We start from the raw sequence: 26566 nt of genomic DNA, 5'->3' as shown, positions 1-26566 counted from the left end.
CGGTAGTAAGTTTGCAACTGTTATAATAATATGGGTTGACAATTAAAAAACAGGTATAACTTTTTTTAGAGACGTCAGATTGTCTTGATCTTGTCTAGATTTTTTGGCATCAGCATTAAAAAATACCTCGAAGTATTGTATCATATGTGAATATAATACCATTGTCTTTTATTGCTTATTTTGAAAATCTCCATTTCACGCTTTGACCTTGAAAATCGCGACTTGCGGACATGAGATTTTTCTATACTTTTGAGGTATGTTATATAATGCCAAACCGAAGGTATTGAACAAAAAAAATTTCTATTAGCATTCATTCCGTGGTTTACTCCTTTTTTTCACCTTATTTGACTGTATCATGATATTTTTTGGCTATTTAGGAAATTCAAAAAGTAGCAATCTTTTTTTGTAAATTGTAAAGAAACCGACTTAAAATGAAAAGATTCCGTCTTAATTCTATACATACATCTAAATCATATATATTATTACGGTTGTCGAACACCCTTTCCCGGGACTTACACCGAACAGATTTTAATAAATTATATCTTAAAAAAAGGCGAATTTCTGCCGCCAGAATCTGGCAAAATATAAATATATAAATGTTTATAATTTTTAAGAAATCTTAATTTGTTTAAAAAATAATATTCCAGCCAAAATGAATTTTAAAATGACTTTTTATCACTTTTCAATGAATCTGGAAATGTTTGACATGGCGTGTTCCTGTTCACATTAGGGGTGTTCGTATATCATTAGTTCGCATCATCAGGGGCGTTCATTAGGCGAGTAAATTCTCCGATTTGCTTAAAAATTCTGATGGTTAACATTTTAAGCATTATTATGTACAAACAAATTGTAGATAAGTTTGGACAAAAATATGAAACCTGTCAAATTTTAGAAGTGGGGATGAAATCCTCTCAGAGAAAGAAAAAATTGTGCAAAAGTACGCAAACTCTTTTAGGACAAAATTATCATTTATTAAAAAAAAAAAAAAGAAGGCATTAGCTTTTGAAAGATTTCAGACTTTTGTCCGAAGAAATTTTTGGGCAGAAATTTGCAAGAAGAGGGGCTCTTTTTTTTGTAAAAAAAAAAAAACTACACAGTTTCAGTCTAATCAAACAGGAATTGGGTTAAAAAAGTTGAAAAAAGGAGAATTATTTCTGTTTTAGGCAGTACCTAAACAGCCCTGTTACATGTAACATTAGTTATACATTTTTATTTAATTTTTGGAACACAAATTGAAAATGCCAACTTTTGAGGTTCTGGGTAGTCAACCTCCGTAAAAAAAAGATCACTCAAAAGTTTTATTTTGTATTTAAGTGCCTTATATCATGTTTTCACTAAAATCCAAATGAGATATTTTCGTAAACTATTTCATTTTGAATGTCAAATGGTTAATGGATCGAAAGATTAATTTGAAATTAAAGGCCCCAACCCATAGAATCCGTTCCACCCGTTGTGTCAATCAATCCGTTGAAATTGAAGGATTGGACAGAAAGGGGTGACCCAAAGAATACGTTGCATGACGGATTGCTTTTTGACAGCTCACTTTAAATTCCAAGGTGTGTTCGATATTTTCTCGATGAATGTGCACTAAGGAAGTTCTGATGCAAGAAATTGTTAACTATTATCGTTGTTCTTTTTTTTTTAATAAAATAAAATACGCTACTAGACTTTATGTATGTTCTTGCTCTTCAGTTAAAAACAATTTTTAATAACAGATTATCATTTGTAGATATGACTTTGGCATAGTAAAATTGAACTCTACAACAGAATTTTAGTATTTAATTGATATAATTTATTAGATATATCATTAAATGTTACTTTTATTACATTTTCTTCACAAATAAACAACTAAAGTTCACAATTCATAAAATCAGAAAAGAAAAGAACACAGTTCTTAGTTCTGAAATTCCCCGGTGTGCACTCCGAAACAGAAAATCGAACTGATCTATTGTTGACAACCAATGTCAAAGGATACGACAGATGAAAAAGTAGAAAGTTGGGCTATTTCTTCCGTCGAATTCGTCAAATACAAATAATTGATTTATTTTATTCATTTAGGGTCAATGTGGGTAAATGTAAACAATTTCATGTCTTTTTTTTCTTCCGACTTTAGATTTTTATATGTTTTCACGGAACAACTTGAATGGTATCTTCAAATGCAAATATGAAATGATGGCACTTCTTCTTTATAAATATAAACAAATATTTCCCAAATTGTTTACATTACTGTCAAATATGGCATGTTTACAAATACCCCACCATGTTTGTGTTTTTTTACAAATTTGGGGTAAATGTAAACGGTGGTTTAAAATTTAGAATTTCCCCTTTATCATATGGATAACAACTTGAAAAACGTTCAAGAAGGTATTTGACAAAAACTTTTTCAAATTCCAATAAAAGTTTTTGTTTTCTTCCTTTGATTCTTTATATAGGCGCCCAATATGCATCCTGAGCAGCTCCGAACGTCAGATTTTTTGTTTTTTTACGTCAGAGACCGATTTTGCAACATCATCCACTGAAAATGATGGTGTTGGCTACTTTAAAATGTGACTCCGCGGCACTTTAGCAATAGTAATTGACTTAAAATACGTTATTTTTATTAAAACCAATAATTTCAGCAAAATTATATGTTTATATTTACCCCCAGAATACGTTGTTTACATTTACCCATTATGAAAAATATTCTGGGGTAAATGTAAACACATGCAAATCGACATAAATGTCCTGTATTTTAAAATTTGCTTGTATCACATAGAATCTACATCAAAATTAAAACCAAAAAAGTATTTGCAAATTATACTGACTTAATTGAATCTGCAAAAATATTTAATTTTTCTGAAAGACTAACGACTTGTTTGGCACTTTAAAAAATTATCTTTCACGGAAAATACGCTCGTGGAATGAATTCTCTCTTGACAGCAATGAGCTTGACGTATAAGTTAAAAGATACATGCGTCCGCGATTTGTACTTATGTATGCATCAAAGAGATTTAACTGAAGCTTGTTATGAGCCATGTTTTCATTTACCCCTGTTTACATTTACCCACATTGACCCTATCACATAATACGATATTTTGATAGGAATAATTATATTCCACATAGTGTAGTTCCGATAACCAATGAAAGATACAAAATATTTTGCTTATTTTTTACTTTGGTGTACTTAGCGTAGTTCCTTCAACATCAAGTGCGGTCCTACCTTTATTTTAATTATTCTTTCAGATCATTGAACACTTCTACATAAGATGTTTCCAAAATGATTGGAAAGTGGAAGTGTTCATCGCTTTTGACAGGATCTTTGGAATAAGTTCAGTGGGGAACTTCCAACGATTGTCAGTATAAGAAAATAGTCAAAAGAAAACAGAAAAAAAGAAAAAAAAATTTACAGCCATAGCTGGGATGGTGAAGGTGAAGACATAAACAAACAAAAGGAGGCGCGAATTGTGATAGTTTTGTGAATTTAGTTCGTGTTTTCCAAAATAAATATGTAAAACTAGATTACCCGTGCGAGACTTCTCGCATGCTTAAATAAAAAGAAAGTATAGGTAGGTAGGTACAAATGTAAATGCAGAGTGTGTTTTTTAAAAAGTCGAGAATTACTAAAAAACTCCTGTTTATCCCATTTAAAATACATTGGATTAGCTCCAGTTTAAGTTAAACAGCTATGAATATGACACATTAAATTTAGCAATTCTAGGTTCCCTAAGTTGTACATACATTTTATAATTAACTTTATTTCAAACAGGTTGCCGCAACTAATATCTCAAACTTGGTCAATTTGAAGAACATGAACCGATGTTGAATCATGCATTCACCACCTTAAATCGTCAATAAAAAAATTGTTGAACGTAAGGTTTCTGTCTGATTCTTACATACGACAATTTTTCCTTTGACGATTTTTCTTTGCTGTTGTATTGGGCTTTTCCAAAAATTATCTTAGACCCATTTAATTCACACTCCATTAAATTTTATATCGCTATTCAAAAGTGGAAATTTTAAAATTCGTATCTACCTACGTGATTTCATAGTTTTTCATTTTTAATAGCCACTTATCATATTTTAGCCTAGGAAGTACCTAAACGGACCTAACACCCCTATTACGATTGTCAACTATCAATCGATAGTTGATAAATACTGAAATTTGATGTTTTAAAATCGAAATGGGGGAAAACTGGTCATTTTTTTAATGGATCTTTTCAGTTACATTTCACGGTTAGCATCATTCTTCGTTTTCAATTTTTTTTTCAAAGCAAATAAGAGATCGATTTTTTTTTAACAACTATAAATTCTTTGCTTCCGGCTACAAAGAGGTTAAGTCACAAAATTTCACTTTCGGGTTTTGATGAAAAGAGAATAAGCTCTTTTATTTGGTATCAAAAACATAAATTTGTAACTCTTTCTTATAAAAATAGGAGGATCAATGCTCAAAAATTCATCGATTTTCAACTTCAATCGGTTTTTCTGGTAAACTATCATTTATGTAAGTCCTTTTTACCCAGGGGCAAAGAATTGATAGTTGACAATCGTAATAGGGGTGCAACACTTACGCCCCTATAGCACGCAAAGAGCAAATGAAGGGTCCAGGGGAAAAACGGCACATGTCCACTTTTTGTCAAAAATAAACGAATGATGAGGTCTTTGTAGTATTTACTGACCACTATCTGATGGCATCCTTACTTTTATAAAACAAATTTAAGCCTTGCTGAAAAAGTAAATAAATTGTGTGCTTTAAGTACTAAGTTGTATGAAGAACAAAATTTAAAAATGCATTTTTCTCGAAATGAGTTGGAATGGACTTGTGCTGTTTTTCCCCTGGAGCCTTCAAATATTACGGCCTTTTTCTTATGTACATTATGTATATACTATATATGTACATACATAGGTACACTTCCCAGACTTTTCCTGGCAAATGGAAGATGAAATGTTCCTACGGAATATGTTCATACATATATGTACTTACAAAAAATCTTGAAAAAAAACCATAGGTGTGTTTTTTTGTTTATCTATATTGATTTTTGAAATCCATGCAAATATTTGGCACCACTGTACATAAACTTTGGCAGCTGTCTGTCAGAAAAGTCGCTTTTGTTTTTGTAATATTAAAGCCAGAACTATAATTGGCGGATGGAGTCGGAAGCTACTGTCAATTGTTGTTGTTTTCCATAAGTTTTCATCCGTCGAGTGCGGTTGTGACATTAGCATCCGACTCCATCCGCCAATTATAGTTCTGGCTTAACTCCGCAGTGGAAGGCCATTACATCCATGATGGATGCAAACAAATTTTTTCACAAAAAAAAACAAAAACCATAGCATGGCATCCATTTTGGATTCAAAAAATTTCACAAAAAAACAAAAATCAAAACTGACAGTTCTGATTCTGAAAAAAAAAACAGAATTTCTCTTCTGGTTTTAAAAACAGAATCAGAAGCAGAATCACTCACACATTCATAGATTTAAATGTTAGCAGTACAAAATGTTTGCAGCACAAAAACAAATGAAGTTTGGCGCGATTACACATATATGTGGCACATGTAAAACTTCAGATTCTTCGGAATAAAAAAAACTGTTCAATTGGGATTCTGAATCGAAGAACAATTCCGGATTGCCAATTAAAAACGCCATTAAACGTTTGTTATTGTTTTGTTTCTGGCGGTGTTTTTTTTTTTCATAAAGGGAAATTCCAAAAACTATCTTTTTGTCTTTTCCTTTTCTAATTTGACATATCTCGGCATGGAAAATGTAAACAAAAAACATATTGTCACACACACTTACAACAAACACTGTGTGTTCGAAATCATTTGACCACAAAAACTTTTATATTTCGCGATTGTTTTCAAATTTAAAGTTTTTATTTCCGATTAATTAAAAAAAAATAATTAATTTTACATATTTATTTTGGAAAACACGAACTAAATTCACAAAACTCTATCACAATTCGCGCCTCCTTTTGTTTGTTTATGTCTTCACCATCCCAGCTATAGCTGTAAATTTTTTTTTTCTTTTTTTTTCTGTTTTCTTTTGACTATTTTCTTATACTGACAATCGTTGGAAGTTCCCCACTGAACTTATTCCAAAGATCCTGTCAAAAGCGATCAACACTTCCACTTTCCAATCATTTTGGAAACATCTTATGTAGAAGTGTTCAATGATCTGAAAGAATAATTAAAATAAAGGTAGGACCGCACTTGATGTTGAAGGAACTACGCTAAGTACACCAAAGTAAAAAATAAGCAAAATATTTTGTATCTTTCATTGGTTATCGGAACTACACTATGTGGAATATAATTATTCCTATCAAAATATCGTATTATGTGATAAATGAATAAAATAAATCAATTATTTGTATTTGACGAATTCGACGGAAGAAATAGCCCAACTTTCTACTTTTTCATCTGTCGTATGCTTTGACATTGGTTGTCAACAATAGATCAGTTCGATTTTCTGTTTCGGAGTGCACACCGGGGAATTTCAGAACTAAGAACTGTGTTCTTTTCTTTTCTGATTTTATGAATTGTGAACTTTAGTTGTTTATTTGTGAAGAAAATGTAATAAAAGTAACATTTAATGATATATCTAATAAATTATATCAATTAAATACTAAAATTCTGTTGTAGAGTTCAATTTTACTATGCCAAAGTCATATCTACAAATGATAATCTGTTATTAAAAATTGTTTTTAACTGAAGAGCAAGTACATACATAAAGTCTAGTAGCGTATTTTATTTTATTTAAAAAAAGAACAACGATAATAGTTAACAATTTCTTGCATCAGAACTTCCTTAGTGCACATTCATCGAGAAAATATCGAACACACCTTGGAATTTAAAGTGAGCTGTCAAAAAGCAATCCGTCATGCAACGTATTCTTTGGGTCACCCCTTTCTGTCCCATCCTTCAATTTCAACGGATTGATTGACACAACGGGTGGAACGGATTCTATGGGTTGGGGCCTTTAATTTCAAATTAATCTTTCGATCCATTTTACCTCGATGAGGATTAGCAATTTACCATTAACCATTTGACATTCAAAATGAAATAGTTTACGAAAATATCTCATTTGGATTTTAGTGAAAACATAAGGCACTTAAATACAAAATAAAACTTTTGAGTGATCTTTTTTTTACGGAGGTTGACTACCCAGAACCTCAAAAGTTGGCATTTTGAATTTGTGTGCCAAAAATGAAATAAAAATGTATAACTAATGTTACATGTAACAGGGCTGTTTAGGTACTGCCTAAAACAGAAATAATTCTCCTTTTTTCAACTTTTTTTAACCCAATTCCTGTTTGATTAGACTGAAACTGTGTAGTTTTTTTTTTACAAAAAAGAGAGCCCCTCTTCTTGCAAATTTCTGCCTAAAAATTTCTTCGGACAAAAGTCTGAAATCTTTCAAAAGCTAGTGCCTTCTTTTTTTCTTTTAATAAATGATAATTTTGTCCTAAAAGAGTTTGCGTACTTTTGTACAATTTTTTCTTTCTCTGAGAGCATTTCATCCCCACTTCTAAAATTTGACAGGTTTCATATTTTTGTCCAAACTTATCTGCAATTTGTTTGTACATAATAATGCTTAAAATGTTAACCATCAGAATTTTTAAGCAAATCGGAGAATTTACTCGCCTAATGAACGCCCCTGATGATACGAACTAATGATATACGAACACCCCTAATGTGAACAGGAACACGCCATGTCAAACATTTCCAGATTCATTGGAAAGTGGTAAAAAGTCATTTTAAAATTCATTTTGGCTGGAATATTATTTTTTAAACAAATTAAGATTTCTTAAAAATTATAAACATTTATATATTTATATTTTGCCAGATTCTGGCGGCAGAAATTCGCCTTTTTTTAAGATATAATTTATTAAAATCTGTTCGGTGTAAGTCCCGGAAAAGGGTGTTCGACAACCGTAATAATATATATGATTAATTATTTTTTTTTAATTAATCGGAAATAAAAACTTTAAATTTGAAAACAATCGCGAAATATAAAAGTTTTTGTGGTTAAATGATTTCGAACACACAGTGTTTGTTGTAATGTAAGTGTGTGTGACAATATGTTTTTTGTTTACATTTCCCCTGCCGAGATATGTCAAATTAGAAAAGGAAAAGACAAAGATAGTTTTTGGAATTTCCCTTTATGAAAAAAAAAACACCGCCAGAAACAAAACAATAACAAACGTTTAATGGCGTTTTTAATTGGCAATCCGGAATTGTTCTTCGATTCAGAATCCCAATTGAACAGTTTTTTTTATTCCGAAGAATCTGAAGTTTAACATGTGCCACATATATGTGTAATCGCGCCAAACTTCATTTGTTTTTGTGCTGCAAACATTTTGTACTGCTAACATTTAAATCTATGAATGTGTGAGTGATTCTGCTTCTGATTCTGTTTTTAAAACCAGAAGAGAAATTCTGTTTTTTTCAGAATCAGAACTGTCAGTTTTGATTTTTGGTTTTTTTGTGAAATTTTTTGAATCCAAAATGGATGCCATGCTATGGTTTTTGTTTTTTTTTTTTTTGTGAAAAAATTTGTTTGCATCCATCATGGATGTAATGGCCTTCCACTGCGGAGTTAATATTAAAAAAACAAAAGCGACTTTTCTGACAGACAGCTGCCAAAGTTTATGTACAGTGGTGCCAAATATTTGCATGGATTTCAAAAATCAATATAGATAAACAAAAAAACACACCTATGGTTTTTTTTTCAAGATTTTTTGTAAGTACATATATGTATGAACATATTCCGTAGGAACATTTCATCTTCCATTTGCCAGGAAAAGTCTGGGAAGTGTACCTATGTATGTACATATATAGTATATACATACATAATGTACATAAGAAAAAAGCCGGAATATTTGAAGGCTCCAGGGGAAAAACAGCACAAGTCCATTCCAACTCATTTCGAGAAAAATGCATTTTTAAATTTTGTTCTCCATACAACTTAGTACTTAGCACACAATTTATTTATTTTTTCAGCAAGGCTTAAATTTGTTTTATAAAAGTAAGGATGCCATCAGATAGTGGTCAGTAAATACTACAAGACCTCATCATTCGTTTATTTTTGACAAAAAGTGGACATGTGCCGTTTTTCCCCTGGACCCTTCATTTGCTCTTTGCGTGCTATAGGGGCGTAAGTGTTGCACCCCTATTACGATTGTCAACTATCAATTCTTTGCCCCTGGGTAAAAAGGACTTACATAAATGATAGTTTACTAGAAAATCCGATTGAAGTTGAAAATCAATTGATAGTTGACAATCGTAATATGGGTGTTAGGTCCGTTTAGGTACTTCCTAGGCTAAAATATGATAAGTGGCTATTAAAAATGAAAAACTATGAAATCACGTAGGTAGATACGAATTTTAAAATTTCCACTTTTGAATAGCGATATAAAATTTAATGGAGTGTGAATTAAATGGGTCTAAGATAATTTTTGGAAAAGCCCAATAGAACAGCAAAGAAAAATCGTCAAAGGAAAAATTGTCGGATGTAAGAATCAGACAGAAACCTTACGTTCAACAATTTTTTTATTGACGATTTAAGGTGGTGAATGCATGATTCAACATCGGTTCAAGTTCTTCAAATTGACCAAGTTTGAGATATTAGTTGCAGCAACCTGTTTCAAATAGAGTTAATTATAAAATGTATGTACAACTTAGGGAACCTAGAATTGCTAAATTTAATGTGCCATATTCATAGCTGTTTAACTTAAACTGGGGCTAATCCAATGTATTTTAAATGGGATAAACAGGAGTTTTTTAGTAATTCTCGACTTTTTAAAAAAACACACTCTGCATTTACATTTGTACCTACCTAGCTATACTTTCTTTTTATTTAAGCATGCGAGAAGTCTCGCACGGGTAAGCTAGTATTAAAATATTTTCTTAAGAAGATTAAATCATTTTAAATTAATGCGGAAATTGTATTAATAAATTGGTAGTTGAAACAACTTAAACAAATTTTAAGTTTCAGTTTATCATACCAATTTTCAACTGAGATATAGCTTAGTGGTAAACAATTTTAATTGAGGAAATAACATTTTAAAGAGTTAAATCGTGTTTGTTTTTATTAGCCTTGAATATGAGCTCTTTGAACCCCAAATATTGCATTTGGTCATAACTTGACAGCAGCGCCACGTACCAGGTCCAACAGGGGCGTACACACCATTGGGGCAAGTGGGGCGGTGCCCCGGGGCCCCCAACACGCCAGGGCCCCGTAGGGAGACAATGTAGAGAAGGCAACGGGTTATAAAAGTATCGAAGCAAAAAGATAAGATACTTGACATGAATCACTTCGGACACAAGAGAGACACATTATATTTTTCAGTGAATTGGTAGCCAGTCACATAATATTTCATCTAAAAAAAAAGTATTACCTTAGGGGTCCCAAAAAAAAATTGCTTTTTTGAAAGAAAAATTACATATTATCTTGGGGCCCCAAAAAATATTACTTACATAATTTTAGCGCCCAACAAATGATAGGTACATCAGGGGCCCCCAAAAAAAAAATAAGTGGGCGTATACGTCCTTTTTTATTTGTTCTTATTTTCTATATCAAAGGGGCCCCAAAAATGTAGTCTTGCCCCGGGGCCCCGACAACTCAACGTACGCCCCTGGGTCCAACTATAAAACAAAGCCTGTCTTGAATGAACCTTATCAAACGCAAAAAAAATCATAAAAGTCTATACAGCCGTTCGGACTCCAAATATGGAATTTAACGATAACTTGACAACAGCGTCAAGTCTTTCTATATATAATTTGACAACAGCGCCACCTACCGCATACAGTTATAATTTACAAAACATGGATGGAACTTATCACACAAATGAACTTTCACAAAAATCTGTCAAGTCTTTCGGACTCCAAATATGAAATTTGTCTATAACTACTTCGGCAAAAGCGCCACCTACCGGGTCCAATTTATGAAACAAAACATGTTTCGAATAAATTATATCAGACACAAAAAGTTTCACAAAAAATCAAAATATGCAATTTTCCTAAAACTTGACAACAGTGCCAACTACTGGGTCCAATCATGAAACAAAACTTGTCTCGAATGAACCTTGTCATAACACAAAATTTCACAAAAATCTGTCCAGTCATTCGACCCCACCTATGGAATTTGCCTATAACTTGAAAACAGCGCCACCTATTAGATCAAATTATAAAACAAAACCTGTAACGGATAGACCTTATCAAATAAACAAAATTTCACAAAAATCTGTTCAGTTATTCGACCCCAAATATGGAATTTGCCTATAACTTGACAGCAGCGCCACCTACCGGGTCCAATTATAAAACAAAACCTGTTTCGGATGGACCTTTTCACATATATTTCACACAAAATTTTAGAAAAATCTGTCTAGTCGTTTAGGAGTAGGGTCACAAACAAACGCACAGGAGAAATATATATAATATGTAGATACAAACCATAACTCTGATTGATGTGCCAATGCTTTACTTATTTGTCCTCAATGAAAATCAGAGATATACATTTTATTTGTGCAGTCCATATGTGGATTTAATATCACAAGACGAATAATTATTTGTTTCACTCAAAATCAGGCTTTTTTAATTATTTTGAAAGCTTACAAATTAAGCTTAGTTAAAATTTTTAAAAAGCGAGAGTGGTTTTTTACTCGTACATATTGACAGCTATGTAAAGATGCGAGAAAAGGTATTATTTTTTTTTGATACATACCATCTACATATTAATACCTTTCAAACAAAAAAAAAATTACCAAAATCGGACCAGCCAAACGCGAGTTTATCGGCCACACACACTAAACGAACTCATTTTTATATATAAGATTTGGAAAATGTAGGTACCTACTATATAGGTACATAGGTACAAAAAAAAAAATAAAACTCGTTTTTTAAAAAACTAAAATAAAATCTGAAATAAAATGTCCTCCAAAACAAGTAAACAGTTTTATTTGATATATAAAGATGCATTTTTAGAAAAAAAATGTTCAAAATCGTTATAAATATGTAATTATACATAAATATTTTTTTGGAAAAAAAGTTTTAAAATAAAATTGGTATGCCATTTTGTAGAAATCAGTAATCAACATCTAAAAACAAAATTTCAAAAAAAAATTTCGGAAATTTGATTTTTCAAAAACAAATTTTTCTATTTTTTTTTTTTTAATCCAAAAATTATTTTTTTTTTTGAAATTTAGTTTTGAAAAAAAAGGTTCCATTAATATAGAAAATAGACCTTGTCTTTAAACTTACATTTGAATTTTTTATAGAAAATCGTTGGAACCGTTTTTGAGCAATTTCAATTTTACCAAAATCGGTATATGACAAGTACCGTTATTTTTGGTCCAAAATAATTAATTCCAAAAACTCCTCTGGAAAGCCGCTAAATAATGCTACATACCGACATCAATCGGTCTATCCGTTTAGGCTGTAGCTTCGTTTACAGACAGGCAGACTGACATACGGACAGACAGACGGACTTCCGGGACCCATTTTTTTGGCATTCTCTACCATCGTAATGTCATGAAAAAATGCTTTCTCAACTTTTTTTTCAAAAAAATGTATAGATTCACTTACATTAAAGACGAAAACCACTTACATAAATGAACTCCTCCATATTCTTAATGTTATTTGTTGTTTAAAATCTGGACATTTTTTTGACACAAAACCAATGCTCTAGTGAGCGAGTAAAAATGGTAAAAAGTTTTTGATTACATTTTTGATCGGTTCGTGAATGGATCTTCGAAAAAAATTCATGAATTAAATTGTAGTTCCAAAAAACAAATTTCGTTCGTGATAGCAAATTTCATTTTCAAGGATCCGAAACATTGAAATCACTTGCGAATTAAAAATAAATTTGTCCGTTGAATTTTTCAAATTTTATCGTTTTCCGAACCCTGCTATTCACGACCATAGTTTATGAATATGAACTAAAGAAATCCCGATGAAAATGCTTAAGCTTTCCTCAAAAAATTCTCCCCAGGAGTGTATCGGAAGAGAATTTTGGATATGAAGGACGATTTAAAATGCCACCCTGATTCTTCTATCCGAACATAAAAACAAGAACGAACACCCTTATACATAATATGTATACACAGAATTACGAGAATTTGCATAAGATGGAACAAAAAGTTAGGGTGTGTAGGTGACCCAACCAAAGAAAAAACAAATTGTTAAGTGGCGTGTTTGTGTGTAGTATAGAGGCGTAATTTTCTTAAAAAAATAGCTTAAAAATAAATTGAAAAACTTAGATGAACTCTCCATGCACAAATATACCCTACCTTAATTCTCCCTTAACCGTGAAACTGACCAAAATATCAAAATCAAAATTTTGAATCTCAGTATTCTTTTTTTTAATTTTCAAAGACTGGACTGCTATTTGTTTTTATTTTAACCGAATGGCCACTTATTTTTTTAGTTTATTCTTAAAACAAATCAAATACTTTATAGTCTAAATTGTTTTTGTTTTGCGTTTTAAATGAAAAATGACTATCTACTGAATATAACAAAAAAATCTTACATTATTTTCAAATATGTAATATCTTCGAAATGTATCCACAATTGAACAGATACGTAGGGTATTGAAAAATCCAGTTAAGACAAATTAGCTTTCTGGTATTTTTTTTTTTTGTTTTGTTCTTCCCCCTAGAATGCTTCGTCTAAATAAAAATAAACTTCAATTCCTCAATAGCTTTTCTGTCCATTGGAGGCCATCGCAGTTAAATAAAAATTCAAAAAACAAAAAAAACATATTTTATAGCTTAGTTTGCAAGCACGCAATATCTTCAGAGAGCTTCTCTGTGTACACTAAGCAATACATGGATGGCTATTAAATAACTGGTATAAAATTAAAAATTCACTTTGCGTCACAAATTTACGTTGTTAGCTTGTATTTGGAAAATATTTAATTACTTGCTAAAGGTGACGCTACTCTATGTATACAATTGATCGATTCTACTACTAATTTTTACCGGAAGATACCACCACACTTAACAGCCAAACACCATTATGCCACTCCAAATTTGTTAGCTTAGCTAACAGTGATGTTGATTCCTCCAGTTTATTTTATTGTTATTTTTTTTTTGTCATTCTTATATAAATTTTGAATTATGTACATTTGGTTCTATTTTGATAAAAGTTGATTAATAAATTATTCTGTGGCACATGTTTTTGTTTGCTCGAATCGATTGGTGTTGTTGTTGTTCTATTAGAAATATTTTCATATAGTGCTGACTAAAGATCGGTTATAAATATATATTAGACTTCGATACGGTTGCGATTTATTTATTAACTGATTTCAAAGATGTTTGTATTGGAATAAAACTATTTATGTAAATAATATGTATGTGTGTCATGTTAATTCTATTTTTTTTTTTTTTCTTGTCGAATGTAAGCGTTGACCCAAAATAACAAAAAATAAAAGAAACAAATATCATTGACAAATGAACGGTTTTTGGATAGGATACAGAGTAAAGATTAAACAAAATTTAAATGTAGAACTTAACAAATCTTTTTTATAATCTTTATGAGATCGCTATTATTAGTTAAATAATTTGTTTTTTTTTTTCTAACAAACCTACCAAATATTTGTTTGATGGTTTTAGAAGCAATACAATGATCTTCATAATGAACTGGGTATTCTTCCGTAATTTTCAAAACGATTATCATCAAAACGCTAAATCGTTAACGATATCGTCATTAATGTGCTCTCCGAACGTCTATTACTATCGTCTCGTCTATCATCGTGTACTAATTGGGTTTATGAAGGGTAAAGGTTATATTTGGTTCAAGGAGAATTAGAAAAATTAAATTTTCATATTTTGATGTAGTCAATAAGAGTCTTACAATAAGAGTTACGAAAAGCAAATAAAACGATACTTTCTTGCGAGGATACCATTGTCGAAAAGATATAGTTTGGAAGTAATAGTTATTTTTTTTTTGCATTCTCCTTCTTAAGTTTGTCCTGCGAAAGGACAGAAAAACGAAATCAGTACAAATTTTTTAATTCGAAGCTAATTTGATTCATGTTCAGTGATATTGTCTGTTTCGATTTTAAACATTTCTTTCGAGAAGATACTCCATAATAATGACCAAAAACTTGGTATTAAATTTATGTATTCACAAACGGAGGATTTTAAGTAATTTTGTTAATATTTTTTGATTCGAAACTTTCAAAAGCAATTCTTGAAGCAAGAATCAACATTCTTGAAGAAAATATTTTCTGGTTAATCTAAGTCAGCAAACAACAACACAGACATCGATTCATTAAAAAATTAAAACATAGCAGACCCAAAAAAGGAACTCTTATTCAAAGATAACAAAGTTAAAAATTGGGCGTAGTATGAATAAGTGCCTCTAGCTCAAATCGATAAATTAGTTTTTTTTTTTATGTATATATGTACGAGTACATCAGACAGAAAATTCATTATCTCAAATTCATATATTATCCAAATGCATTCATTCCACTGTCACGCAACAAAATCCAGTTGTTGTATTTCAGAAAAGATTTAGCATTCCTTAAAATAAACTCTCACTACTTCTTGAATCTTTAAATTGTCTGAGAATACGAGAAAGTTGAATTACTTTTTCCTTAAACAGATCATCGAAGCAATTCCCTTTCACTTAATTTAACCATAAGTTTATTTTACTTATCTTTGTTTGTTGTTTTTGTTTGTGTCTTCTGTATGATGCCGTGCCAAAAATTAAATAAAAATAAAAAAAAACAAGAAGACTTGAAAAATTGACTAACAAATATTTATAATAACCTTAACATTGATATTAATTCTATGTTGTTGTACGTGTACGTCCACCCCCTCATTTTTCGATTAAATTCCGACGAATGAAAAATATGACTTCAAACGACAACGGCAATATTCTCTGTCTCAAAGGAAGCAAACATCGAGCAATAACATTTAAAAAATCAATGAAAGGAGCGTACACGGACACACACAGATATGCACTATCCACCGATGTCTTTGCCTATAAGCATGACCTTTTCCAACACTTGGATTTTATATTGAATGAACAACTCAGGCGCAATCAGCTTCAATAGTTGGTGTTTTTTGTTTACTACGTCGTTCACCGTCCGCCATCACCCCTTATCAGCGCCAGTCATCAGCTAAAAACTTCGTAGTGAGTGTCTTCCTCTTGCATTTCGTCTTTCTTGGCCTCTCCACCAACCACCACCAACCACCACGACCATGACTCATGAGTCTGTTATTTTTTCATTTATTTTTTAGCTTTTGTTTCCTCCTAATTCGCATAGCCTTTAGTACTCATAGTCATGTGAATGTTGACGATTACATTTTGATTTTGACGTTATTGCCTTGCCTCGTCGTCGTCGTAGTCGTAGTCGTCGTGGGTGTCGATGTTAATGCAAGAAAATTACAAAATATCGCCGAAATTTAAGATTTTATAACCCCGTACTTCATGTCGGATTCGAATTGGAATTGAAGTTGGTTGCATAAACACGAGCGAATGCTTTTTCGAAACTTCACACGCTTATTTAGCATAAAACAAAATTAAATCGCAAGATTTGCTTCCCTCTTGAAATTTGTCGTTTGCTGTTTTCTTTTGGTTTGGGAGGATGGACACCCAACTACTTCGCATAGCCAAAGTTTGTTTCTAAGATATAGAAAAGTAAAGCTATTGATCGCTGTGGACGAAGACGACGTGGGTTATGAATATTTACAAGTTAATAAGTGTATTTAGTTGAGACATTCGTAGAAATTATTATTTTGTTTGACCATTAAATATAATGGTCCTTGACTTTGTTAGTTAGCATATTAACATATTTTTCCTCTTTTATGTATTTAAATGATTTGTAATAATTGTTTCATTTTTCCCATTTCAGTTTAAGCGAAAAGAAGCCAAAACTAATAACACCTACTCACTTAAGCTCGGATATTTTGAAACAGCATGAAAATGGTGTTGTCGCAACGGCAGCGCGAGGAGCTGTAAGATTTATAAAATTTCTTGGAAAAACATTTTTGATACTTAATAATGTTTTCTCTTTTTTTTTCAATTAATTGTATAGTAACCAAGCGATTGCCGATTATTTGGGCAGTAATGGATATTCCGATGCATTAGAGGCTTTCCGCAAAGAAGCCGATCTAATTAATGTTGAATCTGAAAAGAAATTTGGTGGATTACTCGAAAAGAAATGGACATCGGTTATACGTTTACAAAAGAAAGTTATGGAATTAGAAGCTAAGCTTTCAGAGGCTGAAAAAGAAGTTATTGAAGGAGCACCAACAAAAGCCAAACGAAGTCCCGGTGAATGGATACCAAGACCACCAGAGAAATTTTCTCTTTCCGGCCATAGAGCCAGTATTACGAGAGTGAGTTGTTTATTATTAATAAGTTTTATTTGTTTTAACTTTAAACATATTTCAATTGAGCTTAAAACATCTTCCATTATGGTTTTAATTTCTTATAACCCATTTTTCACCAGAACCCAACTCGAATGTCAAATCGTATAGTATAAGATATTAAAAAGTATCTTACAAGACGTGTACATGTTTATCATTTTCACAAAATCTTTTCAGAGAAAATAGTCTAAATTCTTTTCTTTAATTTTATTGCAAGTGTTTCTACGCTATTGCTTTGCTGCAATGTCAATTTTTAGTATTATAAATTTTATATATTCAATACTAGATACATTTTCACATTCAACACACCTTTGAATTGTTATTTTTTGGCACACAAAATTTATCTTCTTCGACAAATGCTGGTAATTGTTTTCAATGTATTTATTCTTGAATTAGCATGACTCAACAAATGACCGTCAAGTTTCACTAATCTACTTTGTGAAACGTAAACACACTTCATGGTAGCAATTATAAACGCAACGTGCTTATGTGTTTTTTTTTTGCTTCGTTTCTTTGTAATAAAACTCACAGTCGGCGTTAAGAGCAATTTACTCACCGTGAAACTGATTAGAACAACCTATGAGTGGCCACCGTATCGGCTTATCTTTCAATAACCTCCGCAGAATGTCGATAACCCCTTAACACCTACCGTTATTTGTTTTTTTTTACACTTCGGGTTAAAAAGTTAGGTCCATTATGTGAGTTTTTTAATTCATATCGAAATTAGTTAACATATGTAAATAATTTTTCGTACCAACTATCAGCGGAACAATGGCAATCAGTAGACACGAAACATATATAATCAGAAAAATTTTTTTAAATAAATTAAAATTCCAAATCAAAAAAATAATTTTGAAAATCACCAATATTAAAATAATTCTTAAACATAATCGAGAATAGTAGAAGAGTTTAAGACTTCTCCTTCAGACTTGATGTTGCAAACGTTTTTATAAACAAAAACAAAAAAATCCTCCAGAACCTAATATTTTGTTTGGGAGTGTGTTCATTCGATAAGAAGGGATCAATTCAACCCTATTGATGATAATTGACTTAAAGCAGCCCTTGAATGATTTAATAAAAATATAACGAATAGGTAATTCAATATTTTTTTCTTTTTAATATTATTTTATGTTTATGTTAATTTATCTAGCCACCCTGATGATGAGGAATATTTTTCTCGAAATATATAAGCCATTGGCTATACAAGGATATAATAAAATGAATAAACTGAAATAAATTTTATCTTCTTCGTCTATAGGTCTATAGTCAACCTATAGCCAAGATAAAATTTATTTAATAAAGAAGGGTCACGGAATAAGGAAGAATTTGAATAAACTTAGATATGTATGTATAGATAGTATATATAGTCGCCCTCATAAGGAAACTTCGTAACCTTTTTTGAAAATGACTTTTGAATCCATTTTTAGAAAATATGGCGGAGCAACCCAGAAAATTTGAATTCAAATTTTCTACTCTACAAAAAAAGTTATTAATAAACACAAAAAAAAAAACAGCATAGAGGTACTAAGATTACGAAAATAATATTGAAGTAAATCTGTTTCTTTTTCTGATAAAAATGACAGACGCAACTGCTGACCACAAAGCTCTCCTCGTCTTGTCTTTTCCAATTTTAATCTTCATAAACATTGAAAACTTCATTCTCTAGATATGAACTGAAACCTGACTGTACAATCAAAAATACTATAGCAGCTTAAAAGTAGGGATTTTAAAGCCCTTCTATACCCAAGCTCAGTTTTGAAGAGTCTTAACATGGCTTCTATTAAATACATCATAATTCATAACCAACTACCCAACAGGGAAAATCCGTTATTTTTTAAATCATGAAGATCTTCCAATCGTGAATACTAGGCTGTAATCAAAATTTTGTAAATTATTTGCCTTTCCATTCCGTGAAAATATGCTCGTTCATTTTTAACGATTTTGTACTGGGTTCAAAGTTTTCATCAAATTGTGTAACTTTATATTGAAATTGGACATTTTAATGCTCCTTAGACCTTTTCGAAATTTAAAACAAGCATTTTTGTATGTTTCATGACATCCACAAAACAAATTTCAATATCCCCTCCAGGGCAAACTTATGTACCAAGAAAAAAACCTAGAGCTCTATTAAGGCCGAAGAAACTTCTATATAAAAAAGCTCTTTCAAGATGTAGGCAGATTTTTTGATTTTTATAATAACTTGAAACAATTTATTGAGTACTTAATAATTAACTACTTTCTTTTAATTTTTAGGTTGTCTTTCATCCGATATTTGGTTTAATGGTATCAGCATCCGAAGATGCCACCATTAAAATTTGGGACTTTGAGACTGGCGAATATGAACGAAGTCTTAAAGGCCACACAGATTCAGTACAAGATATTGCTTTTGACGCTCAAGGGAAACTATTGGGTAATCATTAATGAATTACTTTTATTTTTCCATTGAGTTGCTAAAAAAGTGTTTTATTGACGTTTATAGCATCCTGTAGTGCTGATTTGTCCATTAAATTATGGGACTTTCAACAGAGTTATGAGTGTGTAAAAACTATGCATGGACACGATCATAATGTATCGTCGGTGGCGTTTGTTCCAGCTGGTGATTTTGTTTTATCAGCTTCTCGGGATAAAACAATTAAAATGTGGGAGGTTGCCACTGGGTGAGTTAAATTTTACAATAAATACAATTTGAAAAGTACTTATTTCTTTTCTTATTACTAAACAGATACTGCGTTAAGACATACACAGGTCACAGAGAATGGGTTAGAATGGTGAGAGTACACATTGATGGTGGAATCTTTGCGTCGTGCTCAAATGATCACTCAATTCGAGTGTGGTTGACAAATTCAAAAGACTGTAAAGTAAGTACATATTTTATTATAAACATGTATGTACATATATAGAAATTTTTAACAAATATGTTACGAATTCTCAAATCATAGGTTGAACTGAGAGATCATGATCACACAGTTGAGTGCATTGCTTGGGCACCCGAAAATTCCACATCAGCAATAAATGAGGCTGCGGGTGCTGATAACAAAAAAGGCCATCATCAAGGGCCATTCCTTGCTTCTGGATCGAGGGATAAAACAATTCGCGTAAGTATTTTTTTTTTTAATTTAATGAAATGAAAAAGTACAAGAGTACCAGACTTAATTTTTGTGAACTTGAGTGATAAACATAAATTTTTCTTTTTGCAGATCTGGGACGTGAGTGTCGGCCTATGCTTATTTACTCTAACTGGCCACGACAATTGGGTTAGGGGACTATCATTCCATCCGGGTGGAAAGTATTTGGTATCTGCTAGTGACGACAAAACCATTCGTGTATGGGACTTGCGCAATAAGCGATGCATGAAAACTCTGTATGCTCATCAACACTTTTGCACTTCTGTTGGTAAGTTTATTATTTCATTCTAATTGTAATTTTAAAACATCATATCACAAATGTTTTTGAAGTTGTTGTTATATGAAATTTATAAAAAAAAATTAAATGACGCATGCGTACAACAATGAGATATATCAGAGGGCTATGATTTGTGTAGATTTCTGAGACAAAGAAGTGAGTTTTTTTTGGGAGAGACGCACCTTAAATTTTAGGGCTCTATTTTTCTTTCCGAGATTTAAGTTCATCACAAAACTTTTGGCGAATAATTTAATAAGCAAATGATTTTTTAGTTTTACTGAGGTCCTTCTAAAAGTATCTTTTTCTTAAAAAAAAAACACTTCATGTATATTTATTTGCACACTTTCCATTTAAAACTTGTATTTGGGTTATTTTTTAGTAGGAATAATCTTTTTTTATATTGACCTTATTCTCCTGATAGTCTAACTGGAGATTGAAAAATAGATCGCACCTCCGGTAGTTTTCAAACTAGTAATTACGGGAAAATTTTTTTTCATGGAATGGGTTTATGTCTATCATAAAAGTCAATTTGTTGGGATGATAGGGGGTCGGGAGCAGCCATTATCTTGGAAAAGAGTTTGGTTTCGTTTCTATCTAATAGCTCCAGTTTTACTAATTTTAACCCAAAATTACAAATGACAGACAAATAAAAACTGGAAAGATTTAAACATGCCTCGAAAGAAGAAAAATTTTTCTTATAGAAGGCGTTACGATTAATGTTTAAACAATTTTTCTTACATACAAGAATTACGTCCGAATGCGTCAAAAATTTTTTTTTTTAATTTTCTAAGGGTAATATTTCAAAAACAGGAGCTGAGCAATTTCTTCTGACTTTGGATTCGAGTTTGGCCCACCGAAAACCTTCATTTATATTTAGTATATTTTTGTATCATTTACTGTGCCCAACTTTTCCTACAAGGCAGACATTTACCTTGATCACTTCCTCTTCCTTTGTTTCTCTTATCCGATGAAAATATTACAAGCTATTTCTGAGTTGCGCTCAGGATGACTGATTATTTGGGTGCCTTAAAAATTATTTATAATCAAAAAAGAAATTTTTTTTACAATAAAACATGTAAAAAAATGTAAATAAATTGCACGACTGGGGTCGCACGTACTTGCTCTTATGCTTAAAGTAACTATAATGTTAAAGCTTTTTATTCAAGAAATTTAAAATTCGATATTTTGAAGAAATTTCATAAGTAGTATAAAAAAATTAAATCTGTTTTTATAATTAATAAAACTCCGTTTTAAAATATCTTAAAAAAAAAAACAAATATGCCATTTTATTTCTCGTATAAAAAGGTATTTTTAGAAAAAAAATTTTGAAAATTGTAGGAGCCGTTTTTTAAAAAAATAATTTTTTATATATAAAATTTTTTTAACATTTTTCAAAAAAAAAGTTGGTATGCCATTTTGAAGAAATAATTAATTTACACATAAAAACTAAATTTCAAAATTTTTCATTGATCCGTTTTCAAAAAATTGATTTTTCAAAAAAAAATTTTGAAATATTTTTTTAAAAACCAAAACTGCGTTTTTTGAAAATTTTCTAAAATTTTAATATTATCTTTACTTAAACACTTTTGTATAAAAATTTTCATTTAAATCGGGTTAATTTTGTACGAGATATTCAGAAACGAAAAAAACCGTTCTATGACAGGTACCGTTAATAACGGTACAAAAAATATTTTTTTTATTTAAAAAGTTGGCCCTTATGTGTAGTATTACACACAAAAATTTTAATCAAAATCGTTAGAGCCGTTTTTGAAAAAAATTAACTTTTCTATTTCCGTTATATGGCAGGTACCGTTAGTTTTGGTCATAAAAAAAAATTTCAATTTCCCCTCTAGGGAATCACCAAAAACTGCTAACTACCAAGTTTGAAGAAAATCACTTCACTCGTTTAGGCTGCAGCTCCAGATAGAGACAGACGGACAGACAGACGGACAGACAGACAGACAGACAGACAGAATTGCCGGACCCACTTTTTTGGCATTCTCCATCATCGTAATGTCATGTAAAATTGTTATCTCGAGTTCGATTTTTTTTACGAATCCTAAACTTGCCCTATAGTACCTATATCGCAAGTAAAAAAGTGTAAAATAAAAATAAGAGACTAAAAAAACGAAAAAACACAATGTTTTTTTATAAACAAATTGTTAAAAAAAATATTTATTGTAAAAATTTTATATTGAACTTTTAGGTTCATGCAATGGCCAATAAATTAAAGAGTAATTTTCAATTTATTTCAAGTCGATAGCTTTATTAGTTTTTGAGTTACGTTGCACGGCGCGGAACAAAACGCGTTTCGAGGAAAAAGCGTTTATAGTTTTCGTTTTCGTACTGTGGTAGGTTCGGAAGGTATGGGTTTCGGGACTATCTAGGGGCTTTTGAGGCTTCATTTAAGGCTTAGACCACTGAAAATAGTTTCTTCGGTTGATAAATGAATTTTTAAGGCAAAAAAAATATAATGCAAAAATAAAAATTTCCAGAGGGATTTCCCCCCTTAAGCTTCCTCAATATAATTAAAAACACCTTGAGTTCGATTAATTTTTATTAATTTGTTACCTTTACATTCATTTCAGATTTCCACAAAACACATCCATACGTTATTTCAGGAAGTGTGGATCAAACAGTCAAAGTATGGGAATGTCGTTAAATATATTTATTTTATTTAATATTTAATTTTAACTTAAAATGCTATTATTAAAAACAAAACAATAAATCATTAAGATTATGAATCCATAAGAGAAGATATTTAATTATTAAAAACAAAAACAAATAAAAAACGATTAAAAAAATACAAAAAAACATAAACCTTGCCACCTGTTTTCTGTTAAAAAAAATGTTCTCTTTAAAAAAAATTCAACAAATATAAAGAGTTTATATTACAATATAAGAGTGAACGTCCACAATAGTTTGAATTTAATGAAACAAAATTAAACAAAATATAAAAGAAACATTGAAAGAGAAAATATACAAGACAATTCTTTACACAGCCAACAATTCATGGAATTCATTTATTGTAAAAGTACACTCAATGATATATATTTTTTATTTAGATATGGAGAAAATGTATTTTTTATTTGTTTAAATTTGGATTGCCTCTGGCTTTTACTCTATTATTTATTAAATGTTATTATTTTTTACACATTTAAAAATAAAAAATCGATTTGTTTAAATAATTTTACAAAACAAAATACAAAGTGAACAAGCTTCAGAGTCAAAGATGGGTTTCGTTTATTTAAAAACATCACAGATGATCACATGCAGCCACAAAATAAAAGTGATGTTATTTATCGAACAAAAATATCAAATATAATATTAAGTAACATTACTTGATTGACTACAAATAGGTTATCTGTATTTCTTCATCTGTGACTCAACTGGTGATATATGTATTTAATTACAAGACGTGGCCACATTTTTTTTTTCTTTTTCGTTTTTTGAAAGTAATTTTAACTCCTTGAGTTATAAACTCAATTCAAATAACATACAGTTTTGGATTTATAGAAATTTAATATATATTATATTTGTAATCATAATGTGTAGCTTTTAATATATATAATAAGCATATAAAAACACAAAAAAAAAATATATTTAGCAGGACAAAAACGATGTTGAGTAAAAATTCAATTCAATTTAGAAGAACAAAAACACATTATAATGAGAAAAATAAACATAGAAAACGAATGCAAAATTACCCAATAATATTGATTAATAATTGTAAAATACATAAAATTAATCGTTAATAAATAAGCGATAAGCATATTATAACTTTTATTTATTTTTTTTTAAATCACTTGATGAACACTACGTGTTGCAACAAAAAAGCAAACCAAAATTAGAGAAAAGTGACGGTTTCATACAGTGGTTTAATTCAAATGATGAAGTGATGCGAAACAAATGCATGATATATGATCAATGCAGACATTTTTGAAAATTTTAAATTAATGAATGCTATTCATTTGGGGTATTATTAATGTACGTCCCCATAACCATGGTCCATGGTCGAGGGTGACGGTACTAGAGGTACTCAAAATCTTGTTTTTAATAACAATAAACTGGTGGAAATTGACATGTCTTTCTGGAAAGAACCATTAATTTGATGTTTTTGGTCAAGTTATTCGGCAAAGAGGTGATAATTCCACACACGATGTGAAAATATATCAAAATTGGGAAATGGAGTGAATCTGTTGAATTATAGAATTTGATTCAAATTTAAGTGTTAAACTTTTCACTTATTTCCGAAATTGTCATTCGCTTCAAAGGACGCGTAAAAAGTTCGCTCTAGGCAAAATGATTTGCGGTGGAGTAGTAAAAAAAAATGAGATGACGCTATTGGAAAGTATATGTTTTTGGACGATAAAAAATCGACTTTTTGCAAGCATTTTTAACTTCGAGTCTTGAAAGTTTTTTGATGATTTATTGACATAACCAACAACAATGTTTTACCTCTGTGCTGTTGTGGTAAACATGGGCATTAAGAAGTCCATCTATTCTCATAAAAAGCTTCTTGAATTTATTTTCAGGGTTAACTAACATTGAGTTAGTTCAACACTGAAAAATTGACCCTTGCTCCCATACCTTCCAATCATATTTAAAACCAATCATTAACCAAAAAAAAAAAACCGATGAGACCGTGTATGAAAACTTAAGAACCCAATTTTTCTTACAGACGGTTTCAATTTTTAACTTAAATTGGAGGCTTTATTCTATTTAGGACCACAAAAAAGCAGTCACTTTCCTCCCGTATGTATTGTTACTATAATTTAAAGTAATTTTGCAACATCGAATACGTAGGCGAATTTATGTTACAAAAATCATATACAAACAACCCAAAAAGAAACTTATTTTCTTGTAGCAATTTAAGTTACATTAGAGGAAGCTTAAGATTTTTTTAATGGAAAAGAAATACCTACTTTTTATGAAGTTTTTAATGTACGAATTAATTCAATTTAGTTATTTTAATTTTACGTATGTATAGTATTTTTTTTTAATCGTTCATTAAAATCATAACAGAGCAAAAGGATAATTATTCTTCAATTATGTTTATTTTTCATAAATAATTTTGTTAAGATACATTACGTCCTAAACTGTAGTTTTTTTAATTATGTATTACATATAACAATATTTCAGTTCAACAAGTTCATAGTTGATCTCGAAAACGAACATGCAAAATAGAAATAAAAAATAAAAATAATATTTACAAAAACTCAAAAAATCGAGAAAATACAAATAAAATATATACATAAACACGATTTTTTGTATTTATTTAACTTTTTTTTATTTTAAGCCTTTATGCTTTTAGTTTTGTTTGAATGGTGTGCAATTTATTTTTCCATATAATGAGGCATATAAATAAACTAATACGCCTGTAAAACATATGAATATACATATATTTTTTAATATATTAGCATGTTTGACCGATTCAACAATAGAAACAAAAAAAAAATGGTCGAAGGTAAATGACAGAGGGCATTCTAATGTTTTTTTTTTTTTATTGAACTAAACGTATTTAGTTAAATTTGCTTATATAAAAAAAGAAATACCTAGATAATTATGTAGCATGTTGGTGAATTTACATTCGCAACTAATATGTTGTGTTTTCGTTTTAAACAAAATATTTAATAATTATAAAATAGTAGGAATTGCTTACGCCAATGTATTTATAAACAAAAAATTAAAAAACAAAACTGAAAATCCTACTAATCAACAGCTTATTTATTAACAAACAAAAGAAAAAAAACATAAAAATGCTATATAGAAAGGCAAAAAAACTAAATTAATTACTCGTTACACATTAATAAA

At 30.4% G+C, this 26566-nt stretch overlaps 1 protein-coding gene across 2 annotated transcripts in view; it reads left to right on the top strand.

The window, feature by feature from the left end:
- The window catches only part of LOC129920320 (lissencephaly-1 homolog), a 34921-nt gene extending 9340 nt beyond the window's left edge, over window positions 1–25581 (top strand). For both annotated transcript variants that reach the window (XM_056001660.1, XM_056001661.1), the window contains exons 2-9: window positions 16834–16936; window positions 17017–17320; window positions 19604–19760; window positions 19830–20007; window positions 20073–20208; window positions 20290–20445; window positions 20548–20743; window positions 23341–25581. In XM_056001660.1, the coding sequence (XP_055857635.1) occupies window positions 16899–16936; window positions 17017–17320; window positions 19604–19760; window positions 19830–20007; window positions 20073–20208; window positions 20290–20445; window positions 20548–20743; window positions 23341–23414 (1239 nt within the window). In that variant the 5' untranslated portion in view covers window positions 16834–16898 and the 3' untranslated portion in view covers window positions 23415–25581. The remainder of the gene's footprint in view (window positions 1–16833; window positions 16937–17016; window positions 17321–19603; window positions 19761–19829; window positions 20008–20072; window positions 20209–20289; window positions 20446–20547; window positions 20744–23340) is intronic.
- The last annotated feature ends 985 nt before the right edge of the window (window positions 25582–26566 follow it).

This window comes from Episyrphus balteatus, chromosome 4 (genome assembly GCF_945859705.1).
Source record: "Episyrphus balteatus chromosome 4, idEpiBalt1.1, whole genome shotgun sequence".
Lineage (NCBI taxonomy): Eukaryota > Metazoa > Arthropoda > Insecta > Diptera > Syrphidae > Episyrphus > Episyrphus balteatus.
The sequence above is the reverse complement of the archived record's forward strand: the minus strand, read 5'-3'. Positions and strand labels throughout refer to the sequence as shown.